General features: G+C 47.7%; 1 protein-coding gene across 1 annotated transcript in view; it reads left to right on the top strand.

Annotated features, from left to right (window-relative positions):
• LOC137522939 (phospholipase A2 inhibitor and Ly6/PLAUR domain-containing protein-like) overlaps positions 1-15,055 on the top strand; it is a 60,312-nt gene that overhangs the window by 748 nt on the left and 44,509 nt on the right. Inside the window, exon 2 of the mRNA XM_068243095.1 lies at positions 591-693. Within this exon, the coding sequence (XP_068099196.1) occupies positions 642-693 (52 nt within the window). The 5' untranslated portion in view covers positions 591-641. The remainder of the gene's footprint in view (positions 1-590; positions 694-15,055) is intronic.

The raw sequence follows: 15,055 nt of genomic DNA, 5'->3' as shown, positions 1-15,055 counted from the left end.
TCACCACACCATATCCATACCTCCCAACTTTTTGAGATGAGAAAGACACTCAAACCACGCCCCTGCCACACCCCTGATCAAGCCCCTGGCACACCCCTAGTCACGCATATCATAAAGATTTCATGAGTAAAATATGTTGTTTTATAATTCAAACCACACTGGTCCTTTCTAGCCTGGTTCATTTCCCTTCATTTTAACATTTTAAAATTAGTAATATATCAATTTAAAGGATGAGAATTAAGTTTAGAGTCAATCAAATACATTTGCTTAGTAGAGAAATACATATATTTACATAGAAAGAGGGACAAAGTCCTGAGAGATGGACAAATGAGGAGCAAAGAGGGACAGAGGGACAGGGCTCCCAAAGAGGGACTGTCCCTCCGAAAAAGGGACAGTTGGGAGCTATGCCATATCCCTTTAATATGCCCTTATGCTTATATGTGGCTATTTGAGAATTCTGACCCTGCATGTACATTTAGCAGCAAGCCTAGCACTTTACTATCTGTACTTAAGTTCACATTGCTGTTATTTGTTTCCGTCCCCACCTAAGATGAATGTGTAACAATCTCTAGCTAATGTTTACCACATAGGATTCCCGTCATAATAAATATTCCAACAGTTCAGACAGTAACAGAGATGCAATGGAGACCTACCTAAGGCTGTTGTGTGTTCTTTCTACCCTTGCAGGAACAGGTGAGTCAAGTAAAAGGAAATGTATAATTAATTTAGTTATTTGGCAGCACGGTGGCATTGTGAATTGCCTATTTACCTTGCAGCTGTGGGTCCCCGGTTAAAATCCCCCCCATCCCCTACCTGAGCTTGGAATGATCACACAGCACCCGAAAATGTTCTACTTCAGTATAGGTAGGTAGCCAGGTATAGGTACCCCCTGTATAGGGTAGCCAGGTATAGTTGCCCCAGTATAGGTATTATAGTGGCCTCCAGCATAGATAGTATAGGTAGCTAGTATAGTTGCCCCCAGTATAGGTAGTATAGTTGTCCCAGTATAGCTAGTATAGTTGCCCCCAGTATAGGTAGTATAGATGCCCCCAGTATAGGTAGTATAGTTGCCCCCAGTATAGGTAGTATAGTTGCCCCCAGTATAGGTAGTATAGTTGCCCCCAGTATAAGTAGTATAGTTGCCCCCAGTATAAGTAGTATAGTTGCCCCCAGTATAAGTAGTATAGTTGCCTCCAATACAGGTAGTATAGTTTCCCCCAGCATAGGTAGTATAGTTTCCCCCTGTACAGGTAGTATAGCTTCCCCAGTATAGGAAGTATAGTTGCTCCCAGTATAGATAATATAGTTGCCCCAGTATAGGTAACTAGTATAGTTGCCCCAGTATATGTAGACAGGAATGAAGAGCGGCCACACGGCTAGACTCCCCCCCCCCCCACCTGGGGCTCCCCCTTCTGCGCTCTTCTCTCCAGATATTACAGGCAGCATGAGCATGGCAGTGGGTGGGGAATTAATCACTCACCTCTTCACCTCTTCCTTCCCCGTTCCAGACGTGATGTCGGAGCACTGCGTGCGTGCGTGCGTGCGTGCGTGCCTCCTTCATCAATGCTGCCCACTGCATATAGTACATAGTACGCAGTGAGCAGCATTGAAGGAGGAGACTTGCGGAACGCTCGCACGTAGCACTCTGACATCACACCTGGAACGGGGAAGGAAGAGGTGAGTAATTAATTCCCATCATACTCACTCTGCCTGTAATATCTGGAGGGGGGAGCGCAGAAGGGAGAGCCCCAGGTGAGGGAGGGGGGAGTCTAGCCCCCCTGCCCACCGCTGTGTGCTTGCTCCTCCTTCCTGTGCTGCTGCCGCCTCCTGCTGACCTGATTACGCCGGCCCCACCACCACAGCCAACCTGGCACCGCCACCAGACTTCCGCCGTCTGAGGAAGATACCTCATTTGCTGTCATGGGTGGGCCAGACCTGTGTGTGATTCAGACATGACTGCAGCCAAAGAGTTCAGAAGGGCTGCCAGGAAACTAGTATCCTTTAAAAGGAAATAAATATGGCAGCCTCCATATCCCTCTCACTTTAGGTGTCCTTTAAAGAGACTCTGAAGTCTCTCTAAAATGAGGTTTTTAACAGTATTGTCCCTCTTAAAACGCAGCAGAACCGCGGCTGAAAACCCCCTTGATCACCCCAATCTCACGGGGTACAGGGCAGGCAAAATCCACGACTTTCTTGGTCGTGGATTTTGCTGCCGCCTCTATGCGCGTCAATCAGCGCGTATCTCCGCCTCTCCCCTGAGAAGGGCGGGGGAGAGGCGGAGATCCGGGCTGATTGACGCGCAAAGAGGCGGAGCTGCGCTGCCTCTATGCGGAAGGAGCCCGCGATGTACCCCCGTGAGTTTGGGGTGATTGAGGGGGTTTTCAGCCGCGGTTCTGCGGCGTTTTAAGAGGGGCAATAATGTTAATGAGGTTTTTAAAATAAAAACCTCATTTTCAGGAGACTTCAGAGTCTCTTTAAAGGACAACTGTAAAGAGAGTGATATGCAGGACGCCATATTTATTTCCTTTCAAACAATACCAGTTGCCTGGCAACCCTGCTGGTCTGTGCGGCTGCAGTAGTGTCTGAATCACACCAGTAACAAGCATGCAGATAATCTTATAAGATCTGTCAATATTTTTAGAAACACCTGATATGCTGCATGCTTGTTCTGGGTCTATGGCTAAAATTATTAGAGGCAGAGGATCAGCAGGATAGCCAGGCAACTGGTATTGTTTAAAAGGAAATAAATATGGCAGCCTCCATATCCCTCTCATTACAGTTGTCCTTTAATTTCCCACTGAATTGCTAAGGCTTTGTTTCCGCTGAAGCTGATTTGCAGTGTTTCTGCTCCACACGAGTTCGCAAGCAGAATTGCAGCCTATTGAAATCCAGAGGCTGCCTTTGGCTCGCATGCAAGGAAGAAAATAGCACCAGCAGCATTTTTTGGACATTGGGTCCATAGCCGGGCACTGGCACGGCAGGGGGATTCGGATGCAATTTTGTATCAGACCGGTTGCCACGCTGTTCTGCTAACCCTTGAGGTGACCCCACCCAGCGCTCACTGTCATACAAGACAGGCAAAGGTATAAGGTGCAAAACATATACAGTATATCTATATCTGTGTTTATTAAGAATTATTAAGTATACAGCTTTAAATATGGTAAGCAGTAATCATCACAGAGGTAAAACATCAATACATTACCGGATATTGTAGCTCAACACTCCGTGACCGGGGGACCATCTACGATCATCAGGAGGTACCGGAATGCATACAAGACATCACACAACACGTCTGTCGTGGCACACGGGATCCCGAGCTCTTGGCATCTCTGTATACCTTATATACAGTTTTGCCAAGAGCTTAGCACAAAGCGTGTCGGGTAAGCACGACCCCGTCGCCTCCTCCTATTGGTTAATAGCACGGTATACTCGTGCTTGAGAGTCACATGTGACTACTAGTTAGAGTTAAGTCCTGTTTGTGCGTGCTTACGGTTATGCGCTTATTGAGCAATCACCTATGAGTAGTGTTGGGCGAACACCTGGATGTTCGGGTTCGCGAACGGTCGCCGAACATGGCCGCGATGTTCGGGTGTTCGCGCCGAACTCCGAACATAATGGAAGTCAATGGGGACCCTAACTTTCGTGCTTTGTAAAGCTTCCTTACATGCTACATACCCCAAATTTGCAGGGTATGTGCACCTTGGGAGTGGGTACAAGAGGAAAAAAAAATATTTGAAAAAGTGCTTATAGTTTTTGAGAAAATTGATTGTACAGTGGTGGGTGAGCGGTGTACTACTATTCCCAGCAGCGACACAGAGCACAATGCTATACAGTGGTGGGTGAGCGGTGTACTACTATTCCCAGCAGCGACACAGAGCACAATGCTATACAATGGTGGGTGAGCGGTGTACTACTATTCCCAGCAGCGACACAGAGCACAATGCTATACAGTGGTGGGTGAGCGGTGTACTACTATTCCCAGCAGCAACACAGAGCACAATGCTATACAGTGGTGGGTGAGCGCGGTGTACTACTACTCCCAGCAGCGACACAGAGCACAATGCTATACAGTGGTGGGTGAGCGGTGTACTACTATTCCCAGCAGCGACACAGAGCACAATGCTATACAGTGGCGGGTGAGCGGTGTACTACTATTCCCAGCAGCGACACAGAGCACAATGCTATACAGTGGTGGGTGAGCGGTGTACTACTATTCCCAGCAGCGACACAGAGCACAATGCTATATAGTGTGGGTGAGCGGTGTACTACTGTTCCCAGCAGAGACACAGAGTGGCAGTAAACACAATGCTATACAGTGGTGGGTGAGCGGTGTACACAGAGTGGCAGTAAACACAATGCTATATAGTGTGGGTGAGCGGTGTACTACTGTTCCCAGCAGAGACACAGAGTGGCAGTAAACACAATGCTATACAGTGGCAGGTGAGCGGTGTACACAGAGTGGCAGTAAACACAATGCTATACAGTGGTGGGTGAGCGGTGTACACAGAGTGGCAGTAAACACAATGCTATATAGTGTGGGTGAGCAGTGTACTACTGTTCCCAACAGAGACACAGAGTGGCAGTAAACACAATGCTATACAGTGGCGGGTGAGCGGTGTACTACTGTTCCCAGCAGAGACACAGAGTGGCAGTAAACACAATGCTATACAGTGGTGGGTGAGCGGTGTACACAGAGTGGCAGTAAACACAATGCTATATAGTGTGGGTGAGCGGTGTACTACTGTTCCCAGCAGCGACACAATGACTGGGGTGACCGTGGCTAGCCTGGCTGGAGAGAGAACTACCCTGCCTGCCTACCCAAAGCTAAACCCACAGACAAATGGCGGAGAAATGACGTGGATCGGGTATTTATTTACCCGAACCACGTGACCCGTTCGGCCAATCAGAGCGCGTTCGGGTCCGAACCACGTGACCCGTTCGGCCAATCACAGCGCTAGCCGAACGTTCGGCCATGCGCTCTTAGTTCGACCATATGGCCGAACGGTTTGGCCGAACACCATCAGGTGTTCGGTCGAACTCGAACATCACCCGAACAGGGTGATGTTCTGCAGAACCCGAACAGTGGCGAACACTGTTCGCCCAACACTACCTATGAGATACGCATGCTCAGTAACTTGTGTTTTCAGGGGGAGAATGCTTCATAACCAGTTTGTGCCACCTCACATTTCTCAAGACAAACAAGAAGATTCAGGGTCATATGCTGCTATCCTAGGCTTTAATAGCCATGAAAGGAGTGCCAGCCTGCATCATCTCGCATTCCTTAAGATAACAGGAGGATTTGCCATCTTAGGCCCCAATAGCCGTGAAATAGTTTCATATAAAGCGAGAGCCATTACTGTCTATTCTGAATATATATACAGGATCTTCTCCAAAACTTATCATATTGTGATAAAGTTCATTATTTTCTGTAATGTACTGATAAACATTAGACTTTCATATATTTTAGATTCATTACACACAACTGAAGTAGTTCAAGTCTTTTTATTGTTTTAATATAGATGATTTTGGCAAACAGCTCATGAAAACCCAAAATTCATATCTCAAAAAATTAGCATATTTAATCCGACCAATAAAAGAAAAGTGTTTTTAAAACTAAAAAAGTCAACCTTCAAATAATTATGTTCAGTTATGCACTCAATACTTGGTCGGGAATCCTTTTGCAGAAATGACTGCTTCAATGCGGCGTGGCATGGAGGCAATCAGCCTGTGGCACTGCTCAGGTGTTATGGAGGCCCAGGATGCTTCAATAGCAGCCTTAAGCTCATCCAGAGTGTTGGGTCTTGCGTCTCTCAACTTTCTCTTCACAATATCCCACAGATACTCTATGGGGTTCAGGTCAGGAGAGTTGGCAGGCCAATTGAGCACAGTAATACCATGGTCAGTAAACCACAGGGGTGTAGCTTGGGGTGGGCGGGGTAGGACATGTGCCCCCGGGCGCTGGGTCCCCAGGGGCGCCCAGACGTGACTGTGAGTTTTTTTTTAAATACTGTATATATTTAATTATTTTCCTGCGGAGAGAAGGGTGAGCGATAGGCAGAAGACTTACTCTATTCCCGGCACATAGAGTGATCTTTGCTCTGCTACTCTGGTCTAGTCTAGAATAGAGTATAGGCCTCTTACACAGTTTGATGCAATGTTAAGGTCGCATAACGTGCCCATTGAAAGACTATAACTTGGACGTTATTTAGCCCTGCGCTTGGTGCGCCGTTTTCGTCGCACAGTGATAGAATGAAAACGGCGCATGCGTTAAAAAAAAAAAAAAAGAAGAAAACATTACTGAGCATGTGCAAACAGTCTAACGCAGCTAAAAACGTGTATAACACATAGCATGCAGCACTTTCATTTAACATGCAGCGTTAGACACCAACGCAACGTCTGCACTGTGAACAGCCCATTGAATTTTCATTGCTATAAGTTATTGTGCGTTACATGTTGTTGTAACGTGCGACTTTAACAGAGCCCTAGGTCTTCTGCCACCTGCTCGCCGCTCCTATCTGGAGGGGGGAGCGAGAGAGCGGAGGAGCCCCCTGTGCCTACCACTTCCTCTTCTCTCTGCTGCCACCCCTGCTGGGGGGCACCTGGCTACCTATTCTGGGGACTACTATACCCCTGACTACATATACTGGGACATATACCCCTGACTACATATACTGGGCACATATACACTTGCCTACATATACTGGGGACATATACCCCTGCCTACATATACTGGGGACATATACCCCTGGCTACATATACTGGGGACATATACCCCTGGCTACATATACTGGGGACACATATACACCTGGCTACATATACTGGGGACATATACCCCTGGCTACATGTACTGGGGACATATACCTCTGTCTACATTTACTGGGGACACATATACCTCTGGTTACATATACTGGGGACACATATTCACCTGGCTACATATACTGTGGACATATACCCCTGGCTACATATACTGGGACATATACCCCTGGCTACATATACTGAGGACACCTATATCCCTTGCTACATACACCCCTGGCTACATATACTGGGGACACCTATACCCCTGGCTACATATACCCCTGGGCACATATACCCCTGGCTACATATACTGGGCACATATACCCTTGGCTACATATACTGGGGACAGCTATACACCTGGCTACATATACTGGGGACACCTATAGACCTGGCTACATATACTGCAGGCCGCTATACACATGGATACATATACTGGAGTCACATATACCCCTGGCTACATATACGTGGACAGCTATACCCCTGGCTACATATACTGGGCACATATACACCAGGCTACATATACTGGGGACAGCGATACACCTGGTTACATTAACTGGGGACACCCAGGGCTGCCATCAGAAATTTTGGGGCCCCTCACACATCATAAGGCCTGGGCCCCCCCTCCTCCCTGGGCCTACCCACTGGCTGCTGTGCCCACCCACTAGCCACCCCACCCCCATGTCTGTGCAAGAAGTGCGCAGCGGCAAAAAATGTGCATGGCTCCGACACTGATGAAAGCAGCATGCACAGCGTGATGTGGCAAAAAGTGGGCATGGCCATGGCATATTGTGGGTGGAGCAAAATACTAGCAAAATACAGGTAGTCCCCGGTTAACAAATGAGAAAGGGACTTGTAGGTATGATCTTATCCTTTATCCATTCTCTTTTGCCCCCTCTTTTCTTCCTGTGCCTCTTTTGTCCCCCTCTATCTCACCTCAGTTTGTGTCTCTTTTGTGTCCCTCTGTGTGACCTCATGTTCCAGTCTCTTCTCTTTTCTCCCTGTGCCTCTTTTGTCCGCCTCTGTTCGCCCTGTGCTTCTTTTATCCCCCTGTGTTACCTCCTGTCCCCTTCTGTCTCAGCTCGTCTACTTCCCCTAGCCAGGTATAGGTGCCCCTATAGTGCTGGAACGCGGTGTGCTGGTTAGTAAGCCACAGGTTCGCAGCCAGCACATGCAGCCCTTCCAGCGCTTTGGGGGGGGGGGCAGGGCCCCCAGAAGCCCTGGGGCCCTCACTGCAGTGTCAGTTGTCCCCCCCCCCCGATGGCTGCCCTGGGGACACCTATAGACCTGGCTACGTATACTGGGGACAGCTATACACCTGGCTACATATACTGGGGACATCTATACCCCTGGCTACATATATTTGGGACATATACCCCTGACTACATATACTGGGGACACCTATACTCCTAGCTACATATACTGGGCACATATACCCCTGGCTACATATACTTGGGACACATATACATCTGGCTACCTATTCTAGGGACACCTATAGGCCTGGTTATTTCCACTGGGGACACCTATAGACCTGGTTACCTATACTGGGTGCACCTATTTTGGGGGAACTGCTGCCAGATTAACTGTATTTTTTAAACCTTTTACACCACTGCTAAGGTCATGTATATTTGGCTCACCCCCTTTTTTGGCGCGGCGCGCAGGTCCTGGCTTAGAAGGCACACTCATAGTCTTTGTCCCCGGGCGCTGAAAGCCCTAGCTACACCTCTGGTAAACCATTTACCAGTGGTTTTGGCACTGTGAGCAGGTGCCTGGTCGTGCTGAAAAATGAAATCTTCATCTCCATAAAGCTTTTCAGCAGATGGAAGCATGAACCCACTTTTGAACCAGAAACAGCGGCAGAGGCGCCTGACCTGGGCTACAGAGAAACAGCACTGGACTGTTGCTCAGTGGTCCAAAGTACTTTTTTCGGATGAAAGCAACTTTTACATGTCATTCGGAAATCAAGGTGCCAGAGTCTGGAGGAAGACTGGGGAGAGGGAAATGCCAAAATGCCTGAAGTCCAGTGTCAAGTACCCACAGTCAGTGATTGTCTGGGGTGCCATGTCAGCTGCTGGTGTTGGTCCACTGTGTTTTATCAAGGGCAGGGTCAATGCAGCTAGCTATCAGGAGATTTTGGAGCACTTCATGCTTCCATCTTCTGAAAAGCTTTATGGAGATGAAGATTTCATTTTTCAGCACGACCTGGCACCTGCTCACAGTGCCAAAACCACCGGTAAATGGTTTACTGACCATTGTATTACTGTGCTCAATTGGCCTGCCAACTCTCCTGACCTGAACCCCGTAGAGAATCTGTGGGATATTGTGAAGAGAAAGTTGAGAGACGCAAGACCCAACCCTCTGGATGAGCTTAAGGCCGCTATCGAAGCATCCTGGGCCTCCATAACACCTGAGCAGTGCCACAGGCTGATTGCCTCCATGCCACGCCGCATTGAAGCAGTCATTTCTGCAAAAGGATTCCCGACCAAGTATTGAGTGCATAACTGAACATAATTATTTGAAGGTTGACTTTTGTTTGTTTCAAAAACACTTTTCATTTATTGGTTGGTACGATTGGTTGGTACGATTGTGGAACTTTCTCCGTGATCAGCGCACAACGCGTGCGCTGATACGGCGGAAATCCTCCACAAGCGTATATTTGCAGGCACCCAGCAAAAGGTGCTACGCACCCGTAGAGGGAAAATTCCTGTCGGCAGATGGCGCTGGGGAGTGCAGAGGAACCAATCCTCTGTACCTCCACAAATGCCAGACAGGAATTGTACGAAGCGCAGAACGCAATCGCAAGAGAAGCGATTGCGAATGAGAACGAGCAAAGGGACAGGTTGTATGTGTGTGCACCAAACCAGTCGCCAACCTGCGACAGTGCACACACAACAGCAGATACGAAATGGGAACGCGATCGCGAGAGGTGCGATCGCCAGACATGACACAAGGCAGATCAGAACAGAATACGAGGTTAGCAAAGGCACAGCAAATAATACAATGAGAATAACAAGGAAAATAACAAACGCTAACTGAACGATAAGACACCGCACTCATTCACAACAGTGCACGCGTTCGTGCGCGGTCTCCACGTGATAAGCACAATATAGACAAGCACGCCTAACTAACCAAGACAAGACAAACATGTAACAGAGGACGCGAGTGCTTGCTTAACGGTTACCTCACCGAGCCTCCAGCAAGCGTTCGTAGCAGACAAGACAGACACACAAAAACAGGGACAAGCGAGAGATAGGATCCACAGCACTAGCGAAAGTGGCTAGCGCGATCCAGGTACAGAGTAGCAGAACAGAAGGATCCACAGCACTAGCGGAAAGTGGCTAGCGCGATCCAAGGAGACAGAACAGAAGGATCCACAGTGCTAGCGCAGGATGCTAGTGCGATCCAGGTACAGAGTAGCAGAACAGAAGGATCCACAGCACTAGCGGAAAGTGGCTAGCGCGATCCAAGGAGACAGAACAGAAGAGATAGCTGGTAACAACCGCTGCACCAGCTATACTCCAAGAACAGAGATCAGAACCATTTCCTGTCAACCACCGTTGGGACAGGACAATAGCAACAGAACAAACAAACAGATAAGCAATCCTAACTGCACTAAGGAAACCTGCCTAGTGCAGTTTTCCAGGAATTACTCTAAGGTGATCTTCAAACAGAGAGTAAGGCTGACACCCCACCAGGAGTGTTACATAGGGCAAAATCCTTATGACCAGCCAAGCATTGTGGGAAACATATAGTACTTATAGTACACGCCTCCAATGAATGTGGCCAGGCAATTTGCATGACAGCGTATGCAAATTCCTCAGCAAGCACAAGCTGCAAAACTGACAGAAGGCCTCTCTTAAAGAGACCTGCAGAATGCAGACCTGAACAATGGTCAAAAAGCTGCCTTTCTGCACAGGCGGCTGAGCAGATTCTCACAGCTGTATGCCAAAATCATGAATATTAAAACAATAAAAGGCTTGAACTACTTCAGTTGTTTGTAATGAATCTAAAATACATGAAAGTCTAATGTTTATCAGTACATTACAGAAAATAATGAACTTTATCACAATATGCTAATTTTTTGAGAAGATCCTGTATATATGTATATATACTGTACCGTCTATATCCAGGCATACGTCACATTTTTGTCAGAATCGTATCACACACGCTCATTTTGGAAATGGACATGGCCATTGATTTCAATGTAAAATCACATGGTTTTGTGGGAAAGTAGTGCATGTTGTATTTTATTCAATGCGATGTGAAGTACCTGCAGGAACCCTCTCTCCCCCCCCCCCCCCCCCCCAGTACCTAATCCTTACCTAACTTTAACTCTCCCGCCACAGAGCTACAATTTGTGGCAAAGAAAGCAAATTTATGCTGCCACATTTTGTGGGCAGTGGGGTGGTGATGCCTTGCAGCGCTGTGACCTTGGTTTGAATCCCAGCCAGGGCACTTTCGGCTCAGAGTTTGTATGTTCTCTCCTTGTCTGTGTGGGTTTCCTCCAGGCACACCGGCATACGGAGCATAGCCACGCTCCCTAGCACAAGAGGTCACTGACGCTTCTCTATTTGGAGATGGAGAAACACCTATGACTTGTGCTATATGGTAGAGCTGAAAGCCGGCAGAATTGGAACTCTGGAGACCCTGCAGGTAGTTTCAACTTTATTTACACATGGAAATAGCCCACAACGTAGCTGCGTGATTGCTTTTGAAACGTGATTTAAAAGCAATTTTGAAGCTCTCCTATCTTTTGCATTGGAGCATAATTGCTCCAAAAATGCTGAAAGATCCACGAGTGTGATTTGGCCAAATTGCAACCACTCCGGTGGGTTCTCCTTCATTCAAATTCATCAGTGTATCCATGCCCAGATTTACATCACAGGAGCCTGTAGGCAGAATTGTCCTGGCACTCTAGACTTTGCCCTCCATGAACCTGCAAACCTCCACCAAACTGCACCGCAAATGTGCTGGCTGTCCCAGCTGTCACCTCTCCCTTACTTCCCTTGCCCGTCATAGGTAGCTACAGGTGTCCCTTAGCATTTGGTAACCAGAGGTACCCTCAGTATGAATTAGCTCGTGGTGCCCCCGACTGAAGGGAGATCTCATTAGTGGAATGCCAAGAGCCAGATGAATAACCTCTCATTTACGCTCTGGAATGGAGGGAGGCGCTAGGGGAGGGAGTGGACCACCTTTCCATCATCAGACGCCTGTAGGCACGTGCCTACAGTGCCTTATGGCAAATCCGGCCCTGAGTGTAGCGCTATTTGAGCTCTCCAGCGTTCATCTGCGATCCCAAAGCCCAGCTGAAACCCCTCTCGCGGGCCCCTGTCCTAACAGATATTCACGTTACCACTGGCTCATGCTTTATACACTGTGGTATAAGGTACTTCCAAGATTGTGTCCACAAAACTTATCACATAGGGTTTATGACACTTTGCATGCAAATGCAGAAAACAAATGAAGATGGCCGCAGGCATATAACATTTCTCAGCTCAGCAGATCAACAGGCGCTGTAAGATAAACAGATGCAAAAAGCCACACACAGATCAATATCATATGCTGTAAGTCAAAGCAGATCTGCATGGACAGCTCATTTAGATCTCCAAGCATCACCACTCTCTGGACAGAGAAATTGTAAAGAGTTATACAGTACAAAGACATACATGAAAACAAGGCGCATGGAAAAAAGGGCGCAGGGGATTGTCGCTAGTAGAATATAGATACAATTAGCAATACTTATTTACTGATAGTAAAATATCAGTAATCTTTACCAATATTTTACTGTCTAAACCTAATCTGACTCTCACACAGAATCCTCCCCCTACCATTCCTAGCCCCTCCCCTGCTGGTGCCTAACCTTAAGCCCTCCACTGGTGGTGCCTAACCTTAAGACCCCCCCCCCCCTCCCCCCCCCGGTGGCGCTTAGCCCTAAACCAACCCCTCCCACCGCCAACCCCACCACCCTCGGTGCCTACACCATACCCCTTCCAACCCCCCCCCCCCCCCCTTCCCCCCCTACCACAGAGCCACAATTTGCAGCAAAGAAAGAAAATGTGGGAGCCTGGAGGCGCTGCCACAAAGCTGCAATTTGTGGCAGCATGGTGGCGTAGTGGTTAGCGCTCTCACCTTGCAGCGCTGGGACCTTGGTTTGAATTTCAGCCAGGACACTTTCTGTATAGAGTTTGTACTTTCTCCCTATGTCTGTGTGGGTTTCCTCCGGGCACACCAGTTTCCTCCCACATCCCAAAAATGTAAGCTTAATGAATTGGCTTCCCCCTAAATTGGCCCTAGACTACAATATATTCACTGTTCCCCAACCCTGTCCTCAAGGCCCACCAACAGTGCATGTTTTGTAGAAATCCACAGAGGTAGTTAATCAGCTTTGCTGAGACACTAATTACCCCACCTGTGCATGTTTGTAGTTTTCTGCAAAACATGCACTGTTGGTGGGCCTTGAGGACAGGGTTGTGGAACGCATGTATCAAAAAAGGGCGCCTGGAAAAAAGGGTGCGGGGTATTGCCGAAATTGTACGTTTTAATGCAAAACCATATTTTTCGTTTAAGAGTTTGTAAACGAAAATTTAGTGCTAAATAGGTTAAATAAACGGAAATGAAATGGCAAAATACCGTCTATAACAACAAATGAATTCTGTAAAGAACCGTCAAATTGCGTCTATAACAAAAACGATATTTACACTTGTATTAAGCATAGCAATGCAATGGTAGGTTTTACAGATATTTTACTGTAATTATACCTAACTGTAGGCTCACACAGATCTCTCCCTATCCCTAACCCCTAAACCCCCTCTTTTGTTTAAATATACATAATTTAATAAATTGTATATATTACATATATTGTGCTGTAACTATACTTAACCTTACTCTCACACAGAGCCCTCCCTGTACCTATCCCTAACCCCTAGACCCCCCTGGTGGTGCCTAACCCTAAGACCCCCCCTGGTGGTGCTTAACCCTAAGACCCCCCCTGGTGGTGCCTAACCCTAAGACCCCCCTGGTGGTGCCTAACCCTAATACCCCCCTGGTGGTGCTTAACCCTAAGACCCCCCCTGGTGGTGCCTAACCCTAAGACCCCCCTGGTGGTGCCTAACCCTAAGACCCCCCTGGTGGTGCCTAACCCTAAGACCCCCCCTGGTGGTGCCTAACAGTGGTGCTCAGCAGAGCTCGAATATTCGAGCTCTTTTTCAGCTATCCGAGCTCGGTATTCGAGCTCCGAATAGCTGTAGCTATTCGAATGGGCTATCCGAGTACACTCGAATAGCCCATTCACTATTCGAGCTATTCGACCAAACGGCGCTATTCGAGCTCGGTACCGAGCTCGAATAGCGTCATAGCCCAGATTGATGTCCTTAGAGCCAATCAGAGGGCTCCCAGGCCCTCTGACGGCAGCCAATCACAGAGGGGGACCCTGGCCAGCCCCTACCCTATAAATAGCGGCCGCCATGTTCCGTTTCTCCATGCTTGCCTGAGACTTGTACAGAGAGAGAGTTGCTCCTTTGTGCTTTGGCTTAGCAAGTGCTCTATTGTGATCATTTACCTAGCGTTTTTGCTCACCTACACCTGCCATATACACCTATATTGTTGTTAGTTAGATAGACATTGTATTTTAGTTAGTAGCTTGTGTGTTACATTAGAGACAGGCAGCTGCTGCAAGCTTACAGGTTTAGGCCTCAGGGGGGCCTTGCCTCTGTGGGCAGCTGTCCTCTGTTTATTTCTCTCATCTATACCAGTATTTCTGCTGTCCTTTACTAATAGTATTGTAGTTATACTGTACTAGGAGTAGGACACTCACTGACTGTCACTGTTTATAGGCTACTAGCTAGCTCCTGCGTGTGTGCACTCACTCACTGTCTGTGTGTACACACACTCTATTTCCTTCTGATTACTGATAGATTATTGTTAGTTAGTTGTACTTACTGTTACTACTTACTCTTACTGTACTAGGAGTCTAGGACACTCAGTCAGACAGTCACTGTGTTCATAGGCTACTAGCTCCTGCGTGCGGTCACTCACTGTCTGAGTGTACACACACCACCCACACTCCATTTCCTTCTGATCGCTGATTGATTATTGTAATTAGTTAGTTCTACTTACTGTTACTACTTACTCTTACTGTACTAGGAGTCTAGGACACTCAGTCACTGTGTTCATAGGCTACTAGCTCCTGCGTGCGGTCACTCACTGTCTGAGTGTACACACACCACCCACACTCCATTTCCTTCTGATCGCTGATTGATTATTG

The sequence above is a fragment of the Hyperolius riggenbachi genome, chromosome 6, assembly GCF_040937935.1.
Source record: "Hyperolius riggenbachi isolate aHypRig1 chromosome 6, aHypRig1.pri, whole genome shotgun sequence".
In the NCBI taxonomy this organism is placed as follows: domain Eukaryota; kingdom Metazoa; phylum Chordata; class Amphibia; order Anura; family Hyperoliidae; genus Hyperolius; species Hyperolius riggenbachi.
This window is presented reverse-complemented; position numbering and strand designations above follow the sequence as displayed.